Source organism: Emys orbicularis, chromosome 2, assembly GCF_028017835.1.
Source record: "Emys orbicularis isolate rEmyOrb1 chromosome 2, rEmyOrb1.hap1, whole genome shotgun sequence".
Classification (NCBI taxonomy): Eukaryota; Metazoa; Chordata; order Testudines; family Emydidae; genus Emys; species Emys orbicularis.
The window spans coordinates 2,855,890-2,878,343 of record NC_088684.1 but is presented as its reverse complement, the minus strand read 5'-3'; the positions used below and the strand labels follow the sequence as shown (position 1 = coordinate 2,878,343).

At 63.3% G+C, this 22,454-nt stretch overlaps 1 protein-coding gene across 1 annotated transcript in view; it reads right to left on the bottom strand.

The window, feature by feature from the left end:
• The window catches only part of KIFC2 (kinesin family member C2), a 36,552-nt gene that overhangs the window by 175 nt on the left and 13,923 nt on the right, over positions 1-22,454 (bottom strand). The window contains exons 5-18 of the mRNA XM_065399064.1: positions 20,697-20,893; positions 20,187-20,252; positions 19,124-19,261; positions 15,811-16,008; positions 15,341-15,514; positions 14,778-14,925; positions 14,398-14,528; positions 14,108-14,219; positions 12,440-12,621; positions 10,074-10,178; positions 9,488-9,618; positions 1,908-2,031; positions 1,494-1,623; positions 426-655 (exon numbers count right to left, since the gene is read on the bottom strand). Of these exons, the coding sequence (XP_065255136.1) occupies positions 426-655; positions 1,494-1,623; positions 1,908-2,031; positions 9,488-9,618; positions 10,074-10,178; positions 12,440-12,621; positions 14,108-14,219; positions 14,398-14,528; positions 14,778-14,925; positions 15,341-15,514; positions 15,811-16,008; positions 19,124-19,261; positions 20,187-20,252; positions 20,697-20,893 (2,066 nt within the window). The remainder of the gene's footprint in view (positions 1-425; positions 656-1,493; positions 1,624-1,907; positions 2,032-9,487; positions 9,619-10,073; positions 10,179-12,439; positions 12,622-14,107; positions 14,220-14,397; positions 14,529-14,777; positions 14,926-15,340; positions 15,515-15,810; positions 16,009-19,123; positions 19,262-20,186; positions 20,253-20,696; positions 20,894-22,454) is intronic.

Sequence of the window (22,454 nt, the reverse complement as noted above, 5' to 3'; positions counted from 1 at the left end):
CTTCACCACCAAGGGGCAGCGGGCCCTATCCCCCAGAGTCCCATCCCACACACAAACCCCAGGGGTCCCTCAGCATGGTAATAACGGACATGGGTGGGGTGTGCGGGGAGGGGCGATATGGGCCCACTGCTCAGCTGAGCAGGAACCAACCGAGCCCTCGGCGACCCCCGTATCGCCCTGGACTGGGAAGTCTGTTAGTCAGCAGCGTTCTCCCTGCTGGCCAGAGGCAGCAGCACAGGGTGAAATAATGTAGGTCCTACACAAACAACAACGGTTATTCCTTTTTTCTGCCACAGAATGGTGAATTTCCACGAGGCATTTTGGGTGCAGCAGCTCATGCGCGGGAGATGCGGCCTACGGAGACTACAAACCCCAGCATGCAGTGCGGCCATTCCCCAGCATGCCCCAGGCCTGGCGGTACCTACCTGCACCATCATTACAGTCTTGTTGCCCTTGCCCAGGGAGTCCTGCAGCAGGTAGGTGAGCTTGGAGTTGCGGAAAGGCACGTGGCCCTGCTTGGCTCTGAGGGCCTGGATCACCTCCCCCAGGGCCAGCAAGGACTTGTTAATGTTCTGAGCTTCCTTCAGCCGCTCGCCCTGCGCCCCCGACTTCCAGACCCGCTCAGAACCCGCCAGGTCCACCAGATTCAGCTTCCCTGGGGCGCCAGAGACACAAGAGGAGAGTCTGGGCTTTAGTGGGACCTGCACGGTGGGCTCCGGGGAGCCAGGCAGGGCTGGGTCTGCCAGGAAGGGACCAGGTGTGGGGTGCTCTTGGGGGAACCGCAGCCCTTCCCTGCCCGCCCTCCAGATCCCCTCGCTCCCCCTCCAGCTGGCACTGGGCTCCCAGACCCGAACCACACCTAACACTGCCCCACAAGAGAGGAGCTGGGACCTCTCCATTCCTGCACACAGATGGGAGCACAATTTTGCATCAACAGTGATAAATCTGAGCCTGCAATTCAGAGCACTTGGCCAGAGCCAGCTGACACGGGCCAAACTGCAGCACAGACATACCTGCGCAGGCTGGCTGGCAGCCAGGAACGCCGGCCGGTCCCTGCCCTGGAATCAGCCAACCCTCCCCTGAGCGAGCCCCGGGCGACTTGACACCTCCTCAGCCGGCCATTCCTGCCTAGGAACCCCTGAGAAGCCTGGTCTGACCTCAGAGCAGCCTCCGGGGGCCCTCTGCCCAGTGTGGGGGGGGCCAGAGCAAGGCTCTGGGGCCTCTCACAAACACCAAGCCTCAAGTGCCCCCCCTCCCCCCGGAAATCCTGAATCAGTGTGTCCCCGGTGCTGACCATGACGTCCAAAGCCCCCCAGCCCTCTTCCTCGCCTCCTGTCCATCAGCTGTGATGGACAGACGGACTCCAGTGGCTCTGCCGCCCCCCGGCTGTCCCAGGGCATCTCTCCCTGTCGCCGCACAGCCAGCAGGGGGCGACACGCAGCAGGCCGGGGATCCAGGAGAGGACTGTGGCGCAGGCCCACAGCAGTGGGTACCTGAGGTCTTGGTGCCGGTGCTGCAGTTGGTGCCGGTGATGGTGACGGTGAGCAGGGCGTGGGACCGGGAGCTGCGCTCGTTCATGTTGGTGCAGTAGGTCGCCCGGTTCCTCTTCCCCAGCGACAACATCTGAGGCAAAGCCAAAGGCCGAGGGAATGAACCCACCAGGAACGGGGGAGCTGGAGAGAACCTCACAGTCCCCAGACGCGGTGACGTGCAGCAGCCGCGGGGAGCCTCCCGCTCTGCTCGGCGAAGCGCCCCCAGAGCACCGGTCTGAGTCAGTAGCGCCAGCAAAGGGAGGAAGCAGAGGGGTGGCTGGACCAGGTTTCACCAATTCATGAGCACTGACTCCGCCCCCTCACTCCTCCTCTGCACCCGCAGGCCATGTGTGGCTTTGCCCTGTCCCCTGGTACCTTTCGGATCTCCCTGAGTCCCTGCACCTCCACACTGGTCAGGCCTGGCACATGGAGCTGCCCACTCCCGTCAGGGTTCAGCTTGATGTCCAGCTTCTCCTGCGGCTCCTTCCCAAGCAGATCCCTGCAGGGGGGTGAGAACATCGGCTCAGGCTGGGTCCCGTGGGTGCTCTGGGTCCCTCAGGGCGGGTTGAGACGGTATCGAGTCTGCAGACAGGGATGCTAGGAAGGGGATGGGCCATGGGGAGTCTAGGACCTAGGGCTTCACAAACCATACAGAGCAATGACTGCCCTCTCCATGGAAATGCAGCCACCTCTGGAGTGGGGCACACAGCCACTCTGAACAGCAGCTTAGAACAAGTGAAGAGGAATCCTGGATCCAACTGAAACCAACAGGAGGATTTAAGGAGGCAGCATGGATTCATCTGAGCTGGGATTTACCCAGGACCTCGTGTTATGTTTCAGCTTAAATCTGCATCTCCAGCAGCACAGCGCCCCCTAGTGCGCTCTGGGGTCCTGTCAATCAGTGCCAATAGCGCCCCCTGCAGTACAGCGCCCCCTAGTGCTGCTCTGGGGTCCTGTCAATCAGTGCTGATAGTGCCCCTGCAGTACAGCGCCCCCTAGTGTGGCTCTGGGGTCCTGTCAATCAGTGCCGATAGCGCCCCCTGCAGTACAGCGCCCCCTAGTGCTGCTCTGGGGTCCTGTCAATCAGTGCCGATAGCGCCCCCTGCAGTACAGCGCCCCCTAGTGCTGCTCTGGGGTCCTGTCAATCAGTGCCGAGAGCACCCCCTGCAGTACAGCGCCCCCTAGTGTGTTCTGGGGTCCTGTCAATCAGTGCTGAGAGCATCCCCTATAGCACAGCGCCCCCTAGTGCTGCTCTGGGGTCCCATCAATTAATGCTGTGAGCGCCCCCTGCAGAGCAGCTTCCCCTAGTGCACTCTGGGGTCCAGTCAATCAGTGCTGAGAGCATCCCCTATAGCACAGCGCCCCCTAGTGCTGCTTTGGGGTCCTGTCAATCAGTGCTGAGAGCGCCTCCTGCTGCGCCCCCTCCTCCTGTCCCAGCACAGCACCCCCTAGTCATAGACTCAGACTTTACGGTCAGAAGGGACCATTATGATCATCTAGTCTGACCTGCACATCGCAGGCCACAGAATCTCACCCCCCCCCCCCCTCCTGTATCAAACCCCTAACCTATGTCTGAGCCACTGAAGTCCTCAAATCGTGGTTTAAAAACTTCAAGGTGCAGAGAATCTTCCAGCAAGTGACCCGTGCCCCACGCTGCAGAGGAAGGCGAAAAAACCCCAGGGCCTCTGCCAATCTGCCCTGGAGGAAAATTCCTTCCCAACCACAAATATGGCGATCAACTAAACCCTGAGCATGTGGGCAAGACTCACCAGCCAGACACCCAGGAAAGAATTCTCTGTAGTAACTCAGATCCCACCCCATCTAACATCCTATCACAAGCCATTGGGCATATTTACCGCTAATAGCCAAAGACCAATCTCATTATACCATCCCCTCCATAAACTTATCAAGCTTAGTCTTGAAGCCAGATATGTCTTTTGCCCCCACTGCTCCCCTTGGAAGGCTCTTCCAGAACTTCACTCCTCTGATGGTTAGAAACCTTTGTCTAATTTCAAGTCTAAACTTCCTGATGGCCAGTTTATAACCATTTGTTCTTGTGTCCACATTGGTACTAAGCTTAAATGATTCCTCTCCCTCCCTGATATTTATCCCTCTGATATATTTATAGACAGCAATCATATCTCCCCTCAGCCTTCTTTTGGTTAGGCTAAACAAGCCAAGCTCTTTGAGTCTCCTTTCATAAGACAGGTTTTCCATTCCTCGGATCATCCTAGTAGCCCTTCTCTGTACCTGTTCCAGTTTGAATTCATCCTTCTTAAACATGGGAGACCAGAACTGCACACAGTATTCCAGATGAGGTCTCACCAGTGCCTTGCATAACGGTACCAACACCTCCTGATCTCTACTGGAAATACCTCGCCTGATGCATCCCAAGACCGCATTAGCTTTTTTCACAGCCATATCACATTGGCGGCTCATAGTCATCCTGTGATCAACCGATACTCCGAGGTCCTTCTCCTCCTCTGTTACTTCCAACTGATGCGTCCCCAGCTTGTTATTAATCCCTAAATGCATGACCTTGCACTTTTCACTATTAAATTTCATCCTATTACTATTACTCCAGTTTACAAGGTCATCCAGATCTTCCTGTAAGATATCCCGGTCCTTCTCTGTATTGGCAATACCTCCCAGCTTCGTGTCATCCACAAACTTTATTAGCACATTCCCACTTTTTGTGCCAAGGTCAATAATAAAAAGATTAAATAAGATTGGTCCCAAAACCGATCCCTGAGGAACTCCACTAGTAACCTCCTTCCAGCCTGACAGTTCACCTTTCAGTACGACCCGTTGTAGTCTCCCCTTTAACCAGTTCCTTATCCACCTTTCAATTTTCATATTGAGCCTCATCTTCTCCAATTTAGTTAATAATTCCCCATGTGGAACTGTATCAAATGCCTTACTGAAATCGAGGTAAATTAGATCCACTGCGTTTCCTTTGTCTAAAATATCTGTTACCTTCTCAAAGAAGGAGATCGGGTTGGTTTGGCATGATCTACCTTTTGTAAAACCATGTTGTAATTTGTCCCAATTACCGTTGACCTCAATGTCCTTAACTATTTTCTCCTTCAAAAATTTTTCCAAGACCTTGCATACTGCAGATGTCAAACTAACAGGCCTGTAGTTGCCCGGATCACTTTTTTCCCCTTTCTTAAAGATAGGAACTCTGTTAGCAATTCTCCAGTCGTACGGTACAACCCCTGAGTTTACAGAGTCATTAAAAATTCTTGCTAATGGGCTTGCAATTTCATGTGCCAGTTCCTTTAATATTTTTGGAGTCTGGGGTCCTGTCAGTCAGTGCCAAGAGCGCCCCCTGCAGCACAGCGCCCCCTAGTGCTGCTCTGGGGTCCTGTCAATCAGTGCCGATAGTGCCCCTGCAGTACAGCGCCCCCTAGTGCGGCTCTGGGGTCCTGTCAATCAGTGCCAATAGCACCCCTGCAGCACAGCGCCCCCTAGTGCACTCTGGGGTCCTGTCAATCATTGCCGATAGCGCCCCTGCAGCACAGCGCCCCCTAGTGCACTCTGGGGTCCTGTCAATCATTGCCGATAGCGCCCCTGCAGCACAGCGCCCCCTAGTGCACTCTGGGGTCCTGTCAATCATTGCCGATAGCGCCCCCTGGTGCACAGCGCCCCCTAGTGCGCTCTGGGGTCCTGGCAATCATTGCCGATAGCGCCCCTGCAGCACAGCGCCCCCTAGTGCACTCTGGGGTCCTGGCAATCATTGCCGATAACGCCCCTGCAGCACAGCGCCCCCTAGTGCATCTGGGGTCCTGTCAATCATTGCCGATAGCGCCCCTGCAGCACAGCGCCCCCTAGTGCGCTCTGGGGTCCTGTCAATCATTGCCGATAGCGCCCCCTGGTGCACAGCGCCCCCTAGTGCGCTCTGGGGTCCTGGCAATCATTGCCGATAGCGCCCCTGCAGCACAGCGCCCCCTAGTGCGCTCTGGGGTCCTGGCAATCATTGCCGATAACGCCCCTGCAGCACAGCGCGCCCTAGTGCATCTGGGGTCCTGGCAATCATTGCCGATAGCGCCCCTGCAGCACAGCGCCCCCTAGTGCACTCTGGGGTCCTGGCAATCATTGCCGATAACGCCCCTGCAGCACAGCGCCCCCTAGTGCATCTGGGGTCCTGTCAATCATTGCCGATAGCGCCCCTGCAGCACAGCGCCCCCTAGTGCGCTCTGGGGTCCTGTCAATCATTGCCGATAGCGCCCCCTGGTGCACAGCGCCCCCTAGTGCGCTCTGGGGTCCTGGCAATCATTGCTGATAGCGCCCCTGCAGCACAGCGCCCCCTAGTGCGCTCTGGGGTCCTGGCAATCATTGCCGATAACGCCCCTGCAGCACAGCGCCCCCTAGTGCATCTGGGGTCCTGTCAATCATTGCCGATAGCGCCCCTGCAGCACAGCGCCCCCTAGTGCGCTCTGGGGTCCTGGCAATCATTGCCGATAGCGCCCCCTAGTGCATCTGGGGTCCTGGCAATCATTGCTGATAGCGCCCCTGCAGCACAGCGCCCCCAGTGCACTCTGGGGTCCTGTCAATCATTGCCGATAGCACCCCTGCAGCACAGCGCCCCCTAGTGCACTCTGGGGTCCTGGCAATCATTGCCGATAGCGCCCCTGCAGCACAGCGCCCCCTAGTGCGCTCTGGGGTCCTGGCAATCATTGCCGATAGCGCCCCTGCAGCACAGCGCCCCCTAGTGCGCTCTGGGGTCCTGGCAATCAGTGCTGAAAGCGCCCCTGCAGCACAGCGCCCCCAGTGCATCTGGGGTCCTGTCAATCATTGCCGATAGCGCCCCTGCAGCACAGCGCCCCCAGTGCGCTCTGGGTTCCTGTCAATCAGTGCCGATAGCGCCCCTGCAGCACAGCGCCCCCTAGTGCGCTCTGGGGTCCTGGCAATCATTGCTGATAGCACCCCTGCAGCACAGCGCCCCCCAGTGCACTCTGGGGTCCTGTCAATCAGTGCCGATAGCGCCCCTGCAACACAGCGCCCCCAGTGCACTCTGGGGTCCTGGCAATCATTGCCGATAGCGCCCCTGCAGCACAGCGCCCCCTAGTGCCCTCTGGGGTCCTGTCAATCATTGCCGATAGCGCCCCTGCAGCACAGCGCCCCCTAGTGCACTCTGGGGTCCTGGCAATCAGTGCTGAAAGCGCCCCTGCAGTACAGCACCCCCAGTGCATCTGGGGTCCTGTCAATCATTGCCGATAGCGCCCCTGCAGCACACCGCCCCCAGTGCACTCTGGGGTCCTGGCAATCATTGCCGATAGCGCCCCTGCAGCACAGCGCCCCCTAGTGCGCTCTGGGGTCCTGTCAATCATTGCCGATAGCGCCCCTGCAGCACAGCGCCCCCAGTGCGCTCTGGGGTCCTGTCAATCATTGCCGATAGCGCCCCCTGGTGCACAGCGCCTCCTAGTGCACTCTGGGGTCCTGGCAATCATTGCTGATAGCACCCCTGCAGCACAGCGCCCCCCAGTGCGCTCTGGGGTCCTGTCAATCATTGCCGATAACGCCCCTGCAGCACAGCGCCCCCTAGTGCATCTGGGGTCCTGTCAATCATTGCCGATAGCGCCCCTGCAGCACAGCGCCCCCTAGTGCACTCTGGGGTCCTGTCAATCATTGCCGATAGCGCCCCTGCAGCACAGCGCCCCCTAGTGCGCTCTGGGGTCCTGGCAATCATTGCCGATAGCGCCCCTGCAGCACAGCGCCCCCAGTGCGCTCTGGGGTCCTGTCAATCATTGCCGATAGCGTCCCTGCAGCACAGCGCCCCCTAGTGCACTCTGGGGTCCTGTCAATCATTGCCGATAGCGCCCCTGCAGCACAGCGCCCCCTAGTGCACTCTGGGGTCCTGTCAATCAGTGCCGATAACGCCCCTGCAGCACAGCGCCCCCTAGTGCACTCTGGGGTCCTGTCAATCAGTGCCGATAGCGCCCCTGCAGCACAGCGCCCCCCAGTGCACTCTGGGGTCCTGTCAATCAGTGCCGATAGCGCCCCTGCAGCACAGCGCCCCCTAGTGCACTCTGGGGTCCTGTCAATCATTGCCGATAGCGCCCCTGCAGCACAGCGCCCCCAGTGCATCTGGGGTCCTGTCAATCATTGCCGATAGCGCCCCTGCAGCACAGCGCCCCCAGTGCACTCTGGGGTCCTGGCAATCATTGCCGATAGCGCCCCGCAGCACAGCGCCCCCAGTGCACTCTGGGGTCCTGGCAATCATTGCCGATAGCGCCCCTGCAGCACAGCGCCCCCTAGTGCGCTCTGGGGTCCTGTCAATCAGTGCCGATAGCGCCCCTGCAGCACAGCGCCCCCTAGTGCGCTCTGGGGTCCTGGCAATCATTGCCGATAGCACCCCTGCAGCACAGCGCCCCCCAGTGCACTCTGGGGTCCTGTCAATCAGTGCCGATAGCGCCCCTGCAGCACAGCGCCCCCCAGTGCACTCTGGGGTCCTGTCAATCAGTGCCGATAGCGCCCCTGCAACACAGCGCCCCCAGTGCACTCTGGGGTCCTGGCAATCATTGCCGATAGCGCCCCTGCAGCACAGCGCCCCCTAGTGCCCTCTGGGGTCCTGTCAATCATTGCCGATAGCGCCCCTGCAGCACAGCGCCCCCTAGTGCACTCTGGGGTCCTGGCAATCAGTGCTGAAAGCGCCCCTGCAGTACAGCGCCCCCAGTGCATCTGGGGTCCTGTCAATCATTGCCGATAGCGCCCCTGCAGCACACCGCCCCCAGTGCACTCTGGGGTCCTGGCAATCATTGCCGATAGCGCCCCTGCAGCACAGCGCCCCCTAGTGCGCTCTGGGGTCCTGGCAATCATTGCCGATAGCGCCCCGCAGCACAGCACCCTCTAGTGCACTCTGGGGTCCTGTCAATCATTGCCGATAGCGCCCCTGCAGCACAGCGCCCCCTAGTGCGCTCTGGGGTCCTGTCAATCATTGCCGATAGCGCCCCTGCAGCACAGCGCCCCCTAGTGCTGCTCTGGGGTCCTGGCAATCATTGCCGATAGCGCCCCTGCAGCACAGCGCCCCCTAGTGCATCTGGGGTCCTGTCAATCATTGCCGATAGCGCCCCTGCAGCACAGCGCCCCCTAGTGCACTCTGGGGTCCTGTCAATCATTGCCGATAGCGCCCCTGCAGCACAGCGCCCCCAGTGCGCTCTGGGGTCCTGTCAATCAGTGCCGATAGCGCCCCTGCAGCACAGCGCCCCCTAGTGCGCTCTGGGGTCCTGTCAATCATTGCCGATAGCATCCCCTGCAGCACAGCGCCCCCTAGTGCGCTCTGGGGTCCTGGCAATCATTGCCGATAGCGCCCCTGCAGCACAGCGCCCCCTAGTGCACTCTGGGGTCCTGTCAATCATTGCCGATAGCGCCCCTGCAGCACAGCGCCCCCTAGTGCACTCTGGGGTCCTGTCAATCATTGCCGATAGCGCCCCGCAGCACAGCGTCCCCTAGTGCGCTCTGGGGTCCTGGCAATCAGTGCTGAAAGCGCCCCTGCAGTACAGTGCCCCCAGTGCACTCTGGGGTCCTGGCAATCATTGCCGATAGCGCCCCTGCAGCACAGCGCCCCCTAGTGCGCTCTGGGGTCCTGTCAATCATTGCCGATAGCGCCCCTGCAGCACAGCGCCCCCTAGTGCACTCTGGGGTCCTGTCAATCATTGCCGATAGCGCCCCTGCAGCACAGCGCCCCCAGTGCACTCATGGGTCCTGTCAATCAGTGCTGAGAGCACCTCCTGCTGCGCCCCCTCCCCCTGTCCCAGCACAGCACCCCCTAGTCCCATGCTGGGTATTGGGGTCACTGTGAAGTGCTGAGTAGGTCCCTTGGCCAGAGCCTGCCGTGACCCAGGCTCAGCCCAGGCCTCCCCGGCGGTGCCCGGCCTGCGCGGCAGGGTGAGGAGAAGGTTCTGTGGGGGGCAGGGTGTTCCTAGCGGTGCGTGGGGCAGGCCCCCTCTTACCGGATCACCTCGTTGTAGATCTCCACCACGCTGAGGGTCACCGAGTACTTCCACAGCCCCGCCCTGGCCTCCATCTCCCGGTACAGGGCCTGCAGCGCACGCTGGTTTATGCCAGGGTCCTCGGGGACGCCCTGGAGCCAGACAGAGACAGGGCCTCAGGCTTCCACCCAGCACTGAAGTGGGGGACTCGGGGGCAGCCTAGGCCCCCTCAGAGTCCCATCAACATGGAGGCGTGTGTGGGCGTGTCCATGCACGTCACAGCCCGTTGGCACACGCGTGTGTAGCCGTGTGGAGGAGTGTGCAGGTCGGGACCCCTGCACTGAGCCCCGTGCTTCCAGGCGGCTCCTAACGCCCACAGACGACACGCCCCTTCCCAAGGGGAGAGAGACAGATCCCAGTTCCCGAGAGCCGGAGACTGTCTGGGGGGCAGCAGGATTCTCACGTCCCTGGAGGCTCTGGGCCCGGGATGCAGAGCGGGGTCTCTCCATTCCCCCACCCCAGCGCCAGCCGTTCCAGGAACACGTGGGGCTAAGTGGGGCCGAACCCAGACTGGTCCCCTCCTCAGCCCTGTGGCCCTGCCGCCTACCTCCATGGTGTACGTCTTCCCCGAGCCGGTCTGCCCGTAGGCAAAGATACACACGTTGTAGCCGTCCAGACAGGACAGGACCAGGGGCTCGATCTCCAGGAACACCTGAGCGGGAGGCAGACAAACAGATGGGCGTCAGCAGGGGGCCGAGGGACCCGTGTCCCGGTGCGGGGTGCAGGTTCTGCAGTGCGGGTGACAGCCAGCAGAGCTGTGGGGGGAGGGGCGCAGTGCAGGGGGTGCCCTGAGCAGGCAGGGTGAGTGCTGGGGGCTGAGGCTGCCAGTCGTGCGGGGGGGAAGCCAGTTACCTGCGGCCCTGGCAATCATGGCTCTGGCGGTCCGGAAGGAGCTCCAGGGTCCTGTCCCTGGCTAGGCACCTGGGGATCAAGGGGTCACAAAGCACCAGGTGGAAAGGTCAGCGCAGAATTCACGAGCCCTCTGCAGGGGGGAGGCAGTGCCCAGAGCTCCCCCGCTGTGATGGGCCCTAGCACGCTCTGCCAGACCACGGAGCACCGCCGCACGCCATCTTAGAACACAACACCCCCTGCACGCCGCTCTAGAACAGACTGCCTGCACGCCGCTCTAGAACAGACTGCAAACAGCTCTAGAACAGACTGGCTGCACGCCGCTCTAGAACAGACTGCAAACAGCTCTAGAACAGACTGGCTGCACACCACTCTAGAACAGACTGCACACCGCTCTAGAACAGACTGGCTGCACACCGCTCTAGAACAGTCCACCCCACAATTACGCACAGAGCTCTAGAACAGGCCAGCCATGTACTGCTCTAGAACAGACAGGCCATTTGCCGATCTAGAGCAGTCAGCCCTCACTCTGCTCTAGAACAGTCCGCCCGAACCCCTGCTCTAGAACAATCAGTCCTTTCACACTGCTCTACAACACCTTGCCCAACCCAGGCAGAGGGAGTACCGTGCCCCACAAGTTGTTCTGGAACACTTTGTCATCCATCAGTCTAAGCTGTTCCCATAGACAGACCCAGAACACCACAGCCTACATGTCATTGTAGAACACTCCACATCACCCCCACATGCTATCTTAGGACACCACCCCATTGCACTTTGAATCTAGAATGTTCCCCATATCGATCTAGAATGTGCCATATTTCCATTTACTTAGAACACTATAACCCACGTGGCATTTTGCAACCCTGTTAACTATTCTAGAATGTCCCACCCTCCCAAGACAATTCTCTAGCACATTTGGGCCATAAATGCTCACCTAGCTCACTATAACCTCTTATTCTAGAGCTCTATAGGCCACCTTTGTGTGCTAGAACGCTCCACCGCACACCCCAATCTAGAACAACCTGGCCTGCGTGCTGATCTAGAATGCCGGCAACTCTTGCTGTTCTGGGTCACATCCTGCCCAGTGGTCTAGAATCTCTCTCCTCCTCCTCCGATGCTCCCCAGTGCCAGCACTGCTCTGACATGCTCCATTTTCCAGAATGCTTTTCTCCCTTCTGCCTGTCCCACTTCCCCGGTTCCTCTAGAACGCTGCACCTCCCTGCGCCCTGGAACTCTCTGCCCTCCCCCGCAGCCTTCTGGAGTCCCCCAAGCCCCTCCAGCATTCCAGCTCCATTCCCCTCCCCGCAGCGTTCTGGGCTGCTCCAGGCTCTGCTCCCCTGGCAAGCCACCGCCCCCGTCCCATCACAGTGCAGATGTGGGGCTGGAGGGGGGCACACGCCCCGGCCTGCCCTCCCTCATTCCCAAGTGCTGCCGAGCAGTGCAGCTCCCCGGTAGGGGCCTGCCGGCCACATGGCAGCTCTATGGAGGGGCTCCTGCTAACGCAGCCCATCCAGGGGGCCTTCCCCACACCCACACAACTGCCCCAATCGCTGGGCTGCTGCTGCCCTCGTGGCTGCCAGGGGACGGCCCTTCGGCCGAGCCCCACAGGCCCAGTGCCTGCGCTTCCCAGCCCAGCGTGGAGACCGGCACGGACATGGCTAAGGGGCCCAGCACCCCTGGCCCTGGCACAATGAGGGGAAGGGAGAGCTAAGTGTCTGGCTGCAGCTGCTGCCTTGAGACTCCCCTCCCATCCCCCCATCCCCAGCCTGGGGGGCCACAGCTCTGAGGTGAAGATGCCCGTGGGCCCGGCCAGTTCTGAGGGGCGGCCCAGCCAGGGAACCGAGTCACCAGGCACGGCGCAGGTAGCTCAGACCCAGTCCTGCCACCAGTCTGTGCTGCCAGAATGCCCCTGGGACCCTGACTGCCAGGGGCTTGGGTGGCACCTGGGCCCCCGGCTCATGGCTGGCACCGCCCTGGGTTCAGGGGCAATAGGGTGGCCAAGCCGGGGTGCCCAGGCTGGCACAGAGGGGATGGGGCGCGGCAGGGAGTCGGGCAGCGGGTCACCTCCTCCTGCGTGGCCTCCGGCAGGAAGACCTTGTCCAGCTCGAAGGTCCTCTCCTTGCCCTTGTAGCGGGCGGTGACGCTGCTGTCACTGCCGGGCTCCGTGCTGACGGCCGTGCTCACCTCCCCCTCCCGCTGGTCCGCCTCTGTCACCGGCTTCAGGCGGCACAGCACCCGGATGTTCCCTGGGGGCGGAGACGCGGGGTCACGGGGGCTCTGCGGGGCCCTGGAGACCGGAGTCCTCTGCGCGGGACAGCCAGGGGCCTGCCACGCTGCCCTCAGTCTCCATGGCCCAGCCAGCCCCTGGCCAATCAGTGCCAAAGGATGCCTAGCCCATGAGGAGCCAGGCTGAGACCCCCAGCCCCCCCAGGGCCGCCCGCAGACGATCCTATCCCTGCCCACTGCCCTGAGCCTGAGCGGCAGCACATCAAGGTGGGACCCACCAGCAGCACCAAGGCCTGAGCTGCCCTAGAGACCAGGCTGCAACCAGTCTGCAAACATTCCCCCCGCACCCTGCCGGCCCACACCCCAAGGCTGTAGCCACACGCAGGGCAGCAGCCTGGCTGGGAGGGGGCGCAGGAGCCAGGGGAGGGCACTTCTAGGGTCCCCAGTATTTGGGGAGGGCTTTGCATTCGCAGCTAAGTCCCTTAATGGCAAGAGCCCTGGCTCTGTGGGGGACCCTCGGGTCCCAGCCCAGTGGGCACTGCCTTCTTCGGGGCCCTACCCCCACGCCCGGAGTATGCGCCCGTCACCGCCAGGGTGCAGCCCTCGCTCCTCAAAGCATGTCCCAGCCCAGACCCATTGGAAGGGACGTCTAAAGAGGCTTCTGTGGCTGGAGGTCCCAGCTCAGCCCTCGCGTGTGGGCCTGGGCAGGGAGGGCTCCAGGGACTGGCACAGCAGCCCGAGCCCTGGGCCTGGGCCGGGGGCTCCGGGGGTCGGCGGCCGAGCCTGCGGCGTGGGCCGGGGGCTCTGCGGGTCAGCGCAGGTGGCCAAGCTCTGGGCGTGGGCTCCGGGGGTTGGCGCAGGGGGCCGAGCCCGGGGCCTGGGCCGGGGGCTCCGGGGGTTGGCGCAGGAGGCCGAGCCCTGAGCGTGGGCTGGGGGCTCTGGGGGTCGGCGCAGGGGGCCGAGCCCTGAGCATGGGCTGGGGGCTCCGGGAGTCGGCGGCCGAGCCCGGGGCGTGGGCCGGGGGCTCCAGGGGTCAGCGCAGGGGGCCGAGCCTGGGGCCTGGGCCGGGGGCTCCGGGGGTCGGCACAGGGGGCCGAGCCTGGGGCCTGGGCCGGGGGCAGGTCACAGGATCCTGGCGGCCTGGAGCCAACCCCACACCTGGTTTTCATTGGGGCTGAACCCAGCTGGCCCTCCTCATGGTGAACTACAGGAGCAGGAGGCGGAGCAGGAACGTCTTGGCTCCTCCCACACAGCTGCTCAGCCAATGAAACACAAGACGTAGTTGCGCCAAGCTGTCATTGGCTGCTCAGTGACCCAGCAGGCAGGTGGCGAGACCGGAGAGCCAGTTAACCCTTACACGCCTGCCACACCCCCCATGCTCGGCTCTGGAGAGCGACCCGCCGCCCCAGGCTCCCTGGGGCCTCTGTTGGGTGGGGCGTGGGGCCCATCCCGCCCTGCCCGTGGCCCCCGCCCGGAATCCATCCCCCTGCCGCCCTCCCCCCGCACCTTTCAGCTCCACCAGCTGGGCGTGGTACTTTTTGCGCAGCAGCACCTCATGCTGGTATTTCTGCAGCAGGTCCCGGCTGGCCTCTGACGCCTCGCTGACGGCCGAGCACATCTAGGGGGACAGGGACACTCAGCTCCAGCCGGGCCGCGCTCAGAGCCAGCCTGAGCGCCCAGCGCCGCCGGTGTGGGGGGCAGGGACTGGGGGACAAGGAGCAACTGCCTCCTTTCCCTGGATGGGCCTCCCCTGCCCCCTCCATTCCCCGCGGGCCAGCCCCCTCCCCCAGCCTCACCTGTCTCCTGGCCTCCCGGATGGCCGCCTCGTAGAACCCGGAGAAGTCGCGCACCTGACTGCGCAGGCTGGAGTAGTTGGTTTTCATGCCCTTAAGGACAGGCTGCAGCGTGGCCAGGCGCCTCTGGACACCTGCCAGGGAGCAGAGACCGGAGGCAGCTGCCCTCAGAAACAGGCGCTCGCTAGTACACCCCCCCACCCCTGCCCTACACAGGGATCCGCTCCGCAGGGCTGGAATCTGCTCCCATCAAGCGCAGGGGATCCACTCCCCAGGGATCTGCTCCCAGCAGGGATCTGTGCTGGGCACTCACGGCTCAGGATCCCTTCCTGACCAGGGGCTTTCGGAGACGCTTCCCCAGCCCCTCCCCAGGCCTGCGGTACCTGTCAGCTGCTCGCGGAGCTGCTCCAGGTGCTGCTCCGAGCTCTCCGAGGCCTCCTTGACGGCCTCCTCCTTCTGGGCTTCCAGGTGGTTGATCTCCCGCAGCAGCTCCTCCCGCAGCTTGGCAATCTCGGACTCGTAGGCAGCGATCTGCAGGTGGGGAGACCCTCGGGTCACCAGGGAGGGCTCGTCTGCCCCTCCCCAGGGCCTGCGGGGGTCCCAGGAGTGAGGGGCAGGGCTCCTGGCTATGGCCTGGGAAGAGGGACGAGGGAGGTCGGTCCCTCCACAGGTGAGCGCCTGCTCTGGGGGCTGGACGGAGCAGCTCCACTCCCCCAGCTCCACCTGCCATGCCCGGGCCCCGGGGACCTGCCCCCTCATTCATGGGGTCTGGGCTACTGGAATGCAGGGCTGGGCTACCCTCCCGTGCCCGATGGCCACCCCCAGGGAGAGGTGTCTATGTCAGGGGACGCGGCTCTCAGCAAAGGACAAGGAGCCGCGGTATTCTGCCTGCAGGGGCATGAGTTCGAATCCCGCCCACCCTGTCAACGGTGCCGCTCCCGCTCACCTTGTGCCGCAGCCCGGCAGTCACCTCCTCCGAGCCTTGCAGCTGCTCGGCCAGCCGCTGGTACCGCTCCCCCTGGCTGGAGAGCTGCTCCAGCAGCCCCCGGTTCCGCTCCTCGGCCTCCACCAGAGACCTCAGGGTCGTGGGGGACTCCACCTCCACCGTCTGGGTCACGTACTAGAGATGTGAAACAGACCCTGTGAGGGGCTGGGGAGTGGGGGCCTCACTGCCCCCTGCTGGGGGAATCAGGCCTGTACGTGTGTGTGTCACTGCCCTGTGTGTGTGTGTGTGTTTGTGTGTGAGAGAGAGAGAGAGAGAGAGACTGCTCTGTGTGTGTGTGTGTCACTGCCCCCTGCTGCGCGAATCAGGCCTGTGCGCACATGTGTGAGAGCAAGAGGATGCTCCTGCCCTCTAGTGGCCACAGCGGCAAACTGCGGCCCCGAGAGGCAGGCCCTGAGCTGGGCTCGGCTCACCTGCACGTCAGGGGGCCGGTTCTGCTGGGTCTCCAGCGTGAGCTGCAGCTCCCGTATCTGCTCGTCCAGCCTGTGCACCTCCTGCTCCTTCCGCCACTGCAGGGCGCTGACCTGCCCCTCCAGGCGCACCAGCTCCTCCACCTTCTGCTGCAGGGACGTCTCCAGGTGCTGCACCCTTGTCCTCAGGCCCTCGTTCTCCTGGAGAGGGGCCATGGGCAGGTCATGGTTATGTGCCAGGAGGCTCCTCGGTGACCTACCTGGCCTGATCTCCCGGCGCGCTGTGTGTGTGTGTGTGTGTGTGAACACAGGGGGCGCCAGCCTGGAGCTCAGGGTCCTGCGTCCCACAGTGGTAGTGACGCGGGGGCTGGGCATAGGGCGGCTCTAGGGGTCAGCGACTGGGGGGCTGGGCGGGTGCTGGGTCAGCTATGGAGGGCTGCGGGGGGAGATGGGCATAGGGGGGCTCTAAGGGTCAGTGACACGGGCTGGGTGGGGGGCAGGACTCTAGGGGTCAGTGATGCGGGGGGGCTGGGAGGGGGCACGGCACTGTGTCAGTGACGGGGACCCGCTCACCTTGGCCAGCATGGCAGAGGGCTGGGCATGGGGGGGAGTGGCTCTAGGGGTCAGCGACTGGAGGGCTGGGCAGGTGCTGGGTCAGCTATGGGGGGTTGCGGGGTGGGGGCTGGGCGGGTGCAGGGGGCTGGGTCAGTGATGGGGCCCCACTCACCTTGGCCAGTATGTTAGAGGGCTGGGCACGGGGTGGGGGGGCTCTAGGGGTCAGTGATGGGGGGGGCTGGGAGGGGGCAGGGCACTGGGTCAGTGACGGGGCCCCACTCACCTTGGCCAGCGTGGCAGAGGGCTGGGCACGGGGGGGGGGCTCTAGGGGCCAGTGATGGGGGAGTTGCGGAGGAGGGTTGTGGGGGGGGGGGCAGGGACCTGGGTCAGTGGCGGGCCCCGCTCACCTTGGCCAACGTGGCAGAGGGCTGGGCATGGGGTGGGGGCGGCTCTAGGGGTCAGTGACTGGAGGGCTGGGCAGGTGCTGGGTCAGTTATGGGGGGCTGCGGGGGAGCTGCGGGGGGGCAGGGCACTGGGTCAGCGACGGGGCCCCACTCACCTTTGCCAGCGTGGCAGAGGGCTGGACACGGGGGGGGGCGGCTCTAGGGGTCAGTGACGGGGGGGCTGGGAGGGGGCACGGCACTGGGTCAGTGACGGGGCCCCGCTCACCTTGGCCAGCGTGTCAAAGGGCTGGGCACAGGGGGGGGGGCGGCTCTAGGGGTCAGTGATGGGGGGGCTGGGAGGTGGCAGGGCACTGGGTCAGCGACGGGGCCCCGCTCACCTTGGTCAGCGTGGCAGAGGGCTGGGCACAGGGTGGGGGGTGGCTCTAGGGGTCAGTGATGGGGGAGTTGCGGAGGAGGGTTGTGGGGGGGCAGGGCACTGGGTCAGTGACAGGGCCCTGCTCACCTTGGTCATCGTGGCAGAGGGCTGGGCAAGGGGGGGGGGCAGCTCTAGGGGTCAGTGACGGGGGGGGCTGGGAGGGGGCACGGCACTGGGTCAGCGACGGGCCCCGCTCACCTTGGCCAGCGTGGCAGAGGGCTGGGCACGGGGTGGGGGGGGCTCTAGGGGTCAGTGATGGGGGAGTTGCGGAGGAGGGTTGTGGGGGGGGCAGGGCACTGGGTCAGTGACGGGGCCCTGCTCACCTTGGCCAGCGTGGCAGAGGGATGGGCACGGGGGGGGGCGGCTCTAGGGGTCAGTGACGGGGGGGGGCTGGGAGGGGGCAGGGCACTGGGTCAGCAACGGGGCCCCGCTCACCTTGGTCAGCGTGGCAGAGGGCTGGGCACGGGGGGCTCTAGGGGTCAGTGATGGGGGAGTTGCGGAGGAGGGTTGTGGGGGGGCAGGGCACTGGGTCAGTGACAGGGCCCTGCTCCACTTGGCCAGCGTGGCATCTGGCTGGGCACGGGGTGGGGCGGCTCTAGGGGTCAGTGACGGGGCGGCTGGGAGGGGTCAGGGCACTGGGTCAGCGACGGGGCCCCGCTCACTTTGGCCAGCGTGGCAGAGGGCTGGGCGCGGGGGGGGGCGGCTCTAGGGGTCAGTGACGGGGGGGCTGGGAGGGGGCAGGGCACTGGGTCAGTGACGGGGCCCCACTCACCTTGACCAGCGTGGCAGAGGGCTGGGCACGAGGGGGGGCGGCTCTAGGGGTCAGTGACGGGGGGCTGGGAGGGGTCAGGGCACTGGGTCAGTGACGGGGCCCCGCTCACCTTGGTCAGCGTGGCAGAGGGCTGGGCACGCGGGGGGGGGCGGCTCTAGGGGTCAGTGACGGGGGAGTTGCGGAGGAGGGTTGTGGGGGGGGCAGGGCACTGGGTCAGTGACAGGGCCCCACTCACCTTGGCCAGCGTGGCAGAGGGCTGGGCACGGGGGGGGGCGGCTCTAGGGGTCAGTGACGGGGGGCTGGGAGGGGTCAGGGCACTGGGTCAGCGACGGGGCCCCGCTCACCTTGGCCAGCATGGCAGAGGGCTGGGCACGGGGTGTGGGGGGCTCTAGGGGTCAGTGATGGGGGAGTTGCGGAGGAGGGTTGTGGGGGGGGCAGGGCACTGGGTCAGTGACGGGGCCCCACTCACCTTGGCCAGCGTGGCAGAGGGCTGGGCACGGGGGGGGGCGGCTCTAGGGGTCAGTGACGGGGGGCTGGGAGGGGTCAGGGCACTGGGTCAGTGACGGGGCCCCGCTCACCTTGGCCAGCGTGGCAGAGGGCTGGGCACGGGGTGGGGGGGGCTCTAGGGGTCAGTGATGGGGGAGTTGCGGAGGAGGGTTGTGGGGGGGGCAGGGCACTGGGTCAGTGACGGGGCCCCACTCACCTTGGCCAGCGTGGCAGAGGGCTGGGCACGGGGGGGGGCGGCTCTAGGGGTCAGTGACGGGGGGCTGGGAGGGGTCAGGGCACTGGGTCAGTGACGGGGCCCCGCTCACCTTGGCCAGCGTGGCAGAGGGCTGGGCACGGGGTGGGGGGGGCTCTAGGGGTCAGTGATGGGGGAGTTGCGGAGGAGGGTTGTGGGGGGGGAAGGGCACTGGGTCAGTGACGGGGCCCCACTCACCTTGGCCAGCGTGGCAGAGGGCTGGGCACGGGGGGGGCGGCTCTAGGGGTCAGTGACGGGGGACTGGGAGGGGTCAGGGCACTGGGTCAGTGACGGGGCCCCGCTCACCTTGGCCAGCGTGGCAGAGGGCTGGGCACGGGGTGGGGGGGGCTCTAGGGGTCAGTGATGGGGGAGTTGCGGAGGAGGGTTGTGGGGGGGGCAGGGCACTGGGTCAGTGACGGGGCCCCGCTCACCTTGGCCAGCGTGGCAGAGGGCTGTGCAGACACGGTCGCCAGCTGCTGCAGGAGCCCCTGGGTGACGCTGAGACTCTGCTTCAGCCCCTCGTTCTCCACCGTCAGGTTGTGGATCCGCTTCTCCGAATCCGTCACCCCCTGGAAGGAAAAGGGGGGTCGGGGAGCTTGGGGCCTCAGGGCCCCCCCCACTGCCCCTGGGAGCCTCAGCACCCACACACACACACCCTGCCCCCACAGCAGCTGCCAGCTTTCCTCTCCCAGGGGCACCCCACCCCCCCACTTCTCTCATCTTCCTCCCCACCACATTCTTCCTCCCCCCACCCTGGGGGGCAGGAGAGGGGCCAGGCCTGTAAAGGAGGCAGTGGGGGGAGAGGGCAGAGAGGACAGGGGTGGGGAGGGGGATGCAGTGGGGGGGCAGAAGGAACAAAGGAGGAGGCAGGTGGGATGTGGGGCTGGGGGCAGGGCCGGCTCTACTGTTTTTGCCGCCCCAAATAGCGCACCGAATTGCCGCCGCGGACGGCGGGGGCAGTCCGTGTGCCGTTAGGGCGGCACCTGCGTTTCCGCGGCGGCAGCAATTTGACGGCAGCTTCTGTCTTCAGCCGGAAGACAGAAGCAGCCGAATTGCCGCCGCGGGCAGCTGAACATAGAAGTTGCCGACGAATTGCCGCCGCCATGGAAACGCGCGTGCCGCTCTAACGGCACACGGACGGCCCCCGCCGTCCACGGCAGCAATTCGGCACGCTGTTTGGGGCAGCAAAAACACACGGACTGCCGCCTCTTGCAGATTGCCGCCCCAAGCACCGGTTTGGAATGCTGGTGCCCGGAGCCGGCCCTGGCTGGGGGGATGCAGTGTGGGGGAGTAGAAGGAACAGGCCTGGAGAGGAGGCAGTGGGAGGGGAGGCAGAAGGGACAGGCCTAGGGAGTGGAGTGGGAGGTTGGGGTGGGGGACTGCAGTGCGGGGACAGAAGGGACAGGCCTAGGGGAGGAGGCAGAGGGGACGGGGCTGGGGTGGGGGACAGAGGCAAAGGGGACAGGGGAGGGGTGGGAGTGTCCTTCTCCTCACCATCCCCGTGCGCAGCCGTGTCAGCTCCTCCTCTCGCTCCTCAATCTGCTGCTTCAGCTCTTGGACCTGAGGGAAGGACACACCCGGCGTCAGGCTCCCCCCTCCCCAGGGGCTGGGCGCCACGACCCCCTCCCCACAGACAGGGGCACTGCCGATGGAAGGGCGCAGGGGCAGGGCAGGGACAGCCCCAGGGCCTAAGGGGCTGGCTAGCGGGTGTGAGCCCAGTGCCCCCCATGGCCCAGAGCGCCGTGAGGATGAGGCCGGTGCCTGTTAGCCGGGGTTCCTCTACAGCTCGGGGCGCTGAAGGGACGGGTTCTCACCCCGGGGCTCATCCATCCCTGCCCTGCAAGCGGAGATCCCACCTGTGGAGTCGTCTCCATCCTCGGGGTCTTCTCCCCTTCCCGGGGCTCTGCTGTGGGCCCCGCCAACCTCTCCTCAGCAAGAGCATCATTCCCGCTGGCGCCCCTACCTGCCGTGGCTCTACCAGCAGCGCCGGCCCCTGGTTCTCACCTGCAGGTCGAAGCTCCCTGCCAGCTGCTGCTTCTCCTTCTCCCCCTCTTCCAGCTGCTGCCTCAGGCCTGTGATCTCCTCCACCAGCTTGTTCCTCTCCCCCTGCAGGGCACTGATGGACTCCACCAGCCGGTGCACGCCCACGGGGGACACAGGCGGACACGGGTACAGGGGGCAAGTGGAGGGCAGCTTCATACCTGGGGAGGAGGGAACATAGGCAGTCACTCCTAGGACATCTGTGTGGGCGCAGAACTGCTGCAGGGGCAGGTGGGCCATCTGGGGAAGGGACGAGGGGGATGGGGAGATGCAGCCCACCATAGAAACAGCCTGGAGACAGAATCACCCTCCCCCTCAGTGAGGGGCAGGTGCGTAAGTGCTCAGAGGGGGAGAATGGATGTGGGGGGACGTTGTACAGATATTTTGGATGGGTGGGTAGATGGATGAGTATATTGCATGGATGGATGGTGGATGAATGAGTGGGTGCATTGCATGGGCGAATGGACGATGGGCGGATGGATGAGTTTGTTGGGTGGATGGATGGATGGTGTGTTGGATGGACAGGTGGATGCGAGGGTTGCATGGATGAACAAGCGTGTTGGATGGATGGTTGGTTGTGTTGGATGGGCAGATGGATGAGTGCGTTGGATGGATGGGCGGTTGTGTTGGATGATTGGGCAGATGGATGAGTGTGTTGGATGGATGGGTGGATGGCTGTGTTGGATGATTGGGCAGATGGATTAGTGTGTTGGGTGGATGGATGGATGGGTGTGTTGGATGGTTGGGCAGATGGATGTGTTGGATGGTTGGGCAGATGGATGTGTGTTGGATGGATGGATGGGGGGATGAGTGTGTTGGATGGATTGATGAGTGTGTTGGATGGATGGGCAGATGGATGAGTGTGTTGGATGGATGGATGGGCAGATGGATGAGTGTGTTCGATGGATGGGCAGATGGATGAGTGTGTTGGATGGATGGTTGGGCAGATGGATGAGTGTGTTCGATGGGTAGATGGGTGTGTTGGATGGTTGGGCAAATGGATGAGTGTGTTGGATGGATGGATGGTTGGGCAGAAGAATGAGTGTGTTGGATGGATGGATGGTTGGGCAGAAGAATGAGTGTGTTGGATGGATGGATGTGTGTGTTGGATGGTTGGGCAGATAGATGAATGTGGTGGATGGATGTGTTGGATGGTGTAGTAGGAAGAGAGCCTGAGACATAAGCCCTCGTATCAGAGGCCTGGTATGAGGCAGGACCTGCTCACACAATCTGGCAAGAACAGGGTTGATATTGCAGAAATACACATTCCTAAGAAGTGCTAGGCACAGAGTGCTCACACAAACACATTCCGATATCAAGTGGTACCAGAACATCCCGATATCAAGGATGGTACAAAAACATTCCCCAAGGATAACAGGGACACACTGACCCCTCCTAAAAGATAAGGTCAGGATGACAGTACGTAATAGACAACAGAGTCCTGTGGCACCTTATAGACTAACAGATGTATTGGAGCATAAGCTTTCGTGGGTGAATACCCACTTCGTCAGACGCATGTAATGGAAATTTCCAGAGGCAGGTATAAATATGCAGGCAAGAATCAGTCTAGAGATAATGAGGTTAGTTCAATCAGGGAGGATGAGGCCCTCTTCTAGAAGTTGAGGTGTGAACACCAAGGGAGGAGAAACTGCTTTTGTAGTATGTAATAGAGATGTTTTGATCGAACCAACATGTACAAGGTGATGGGTGATAATTCACCAC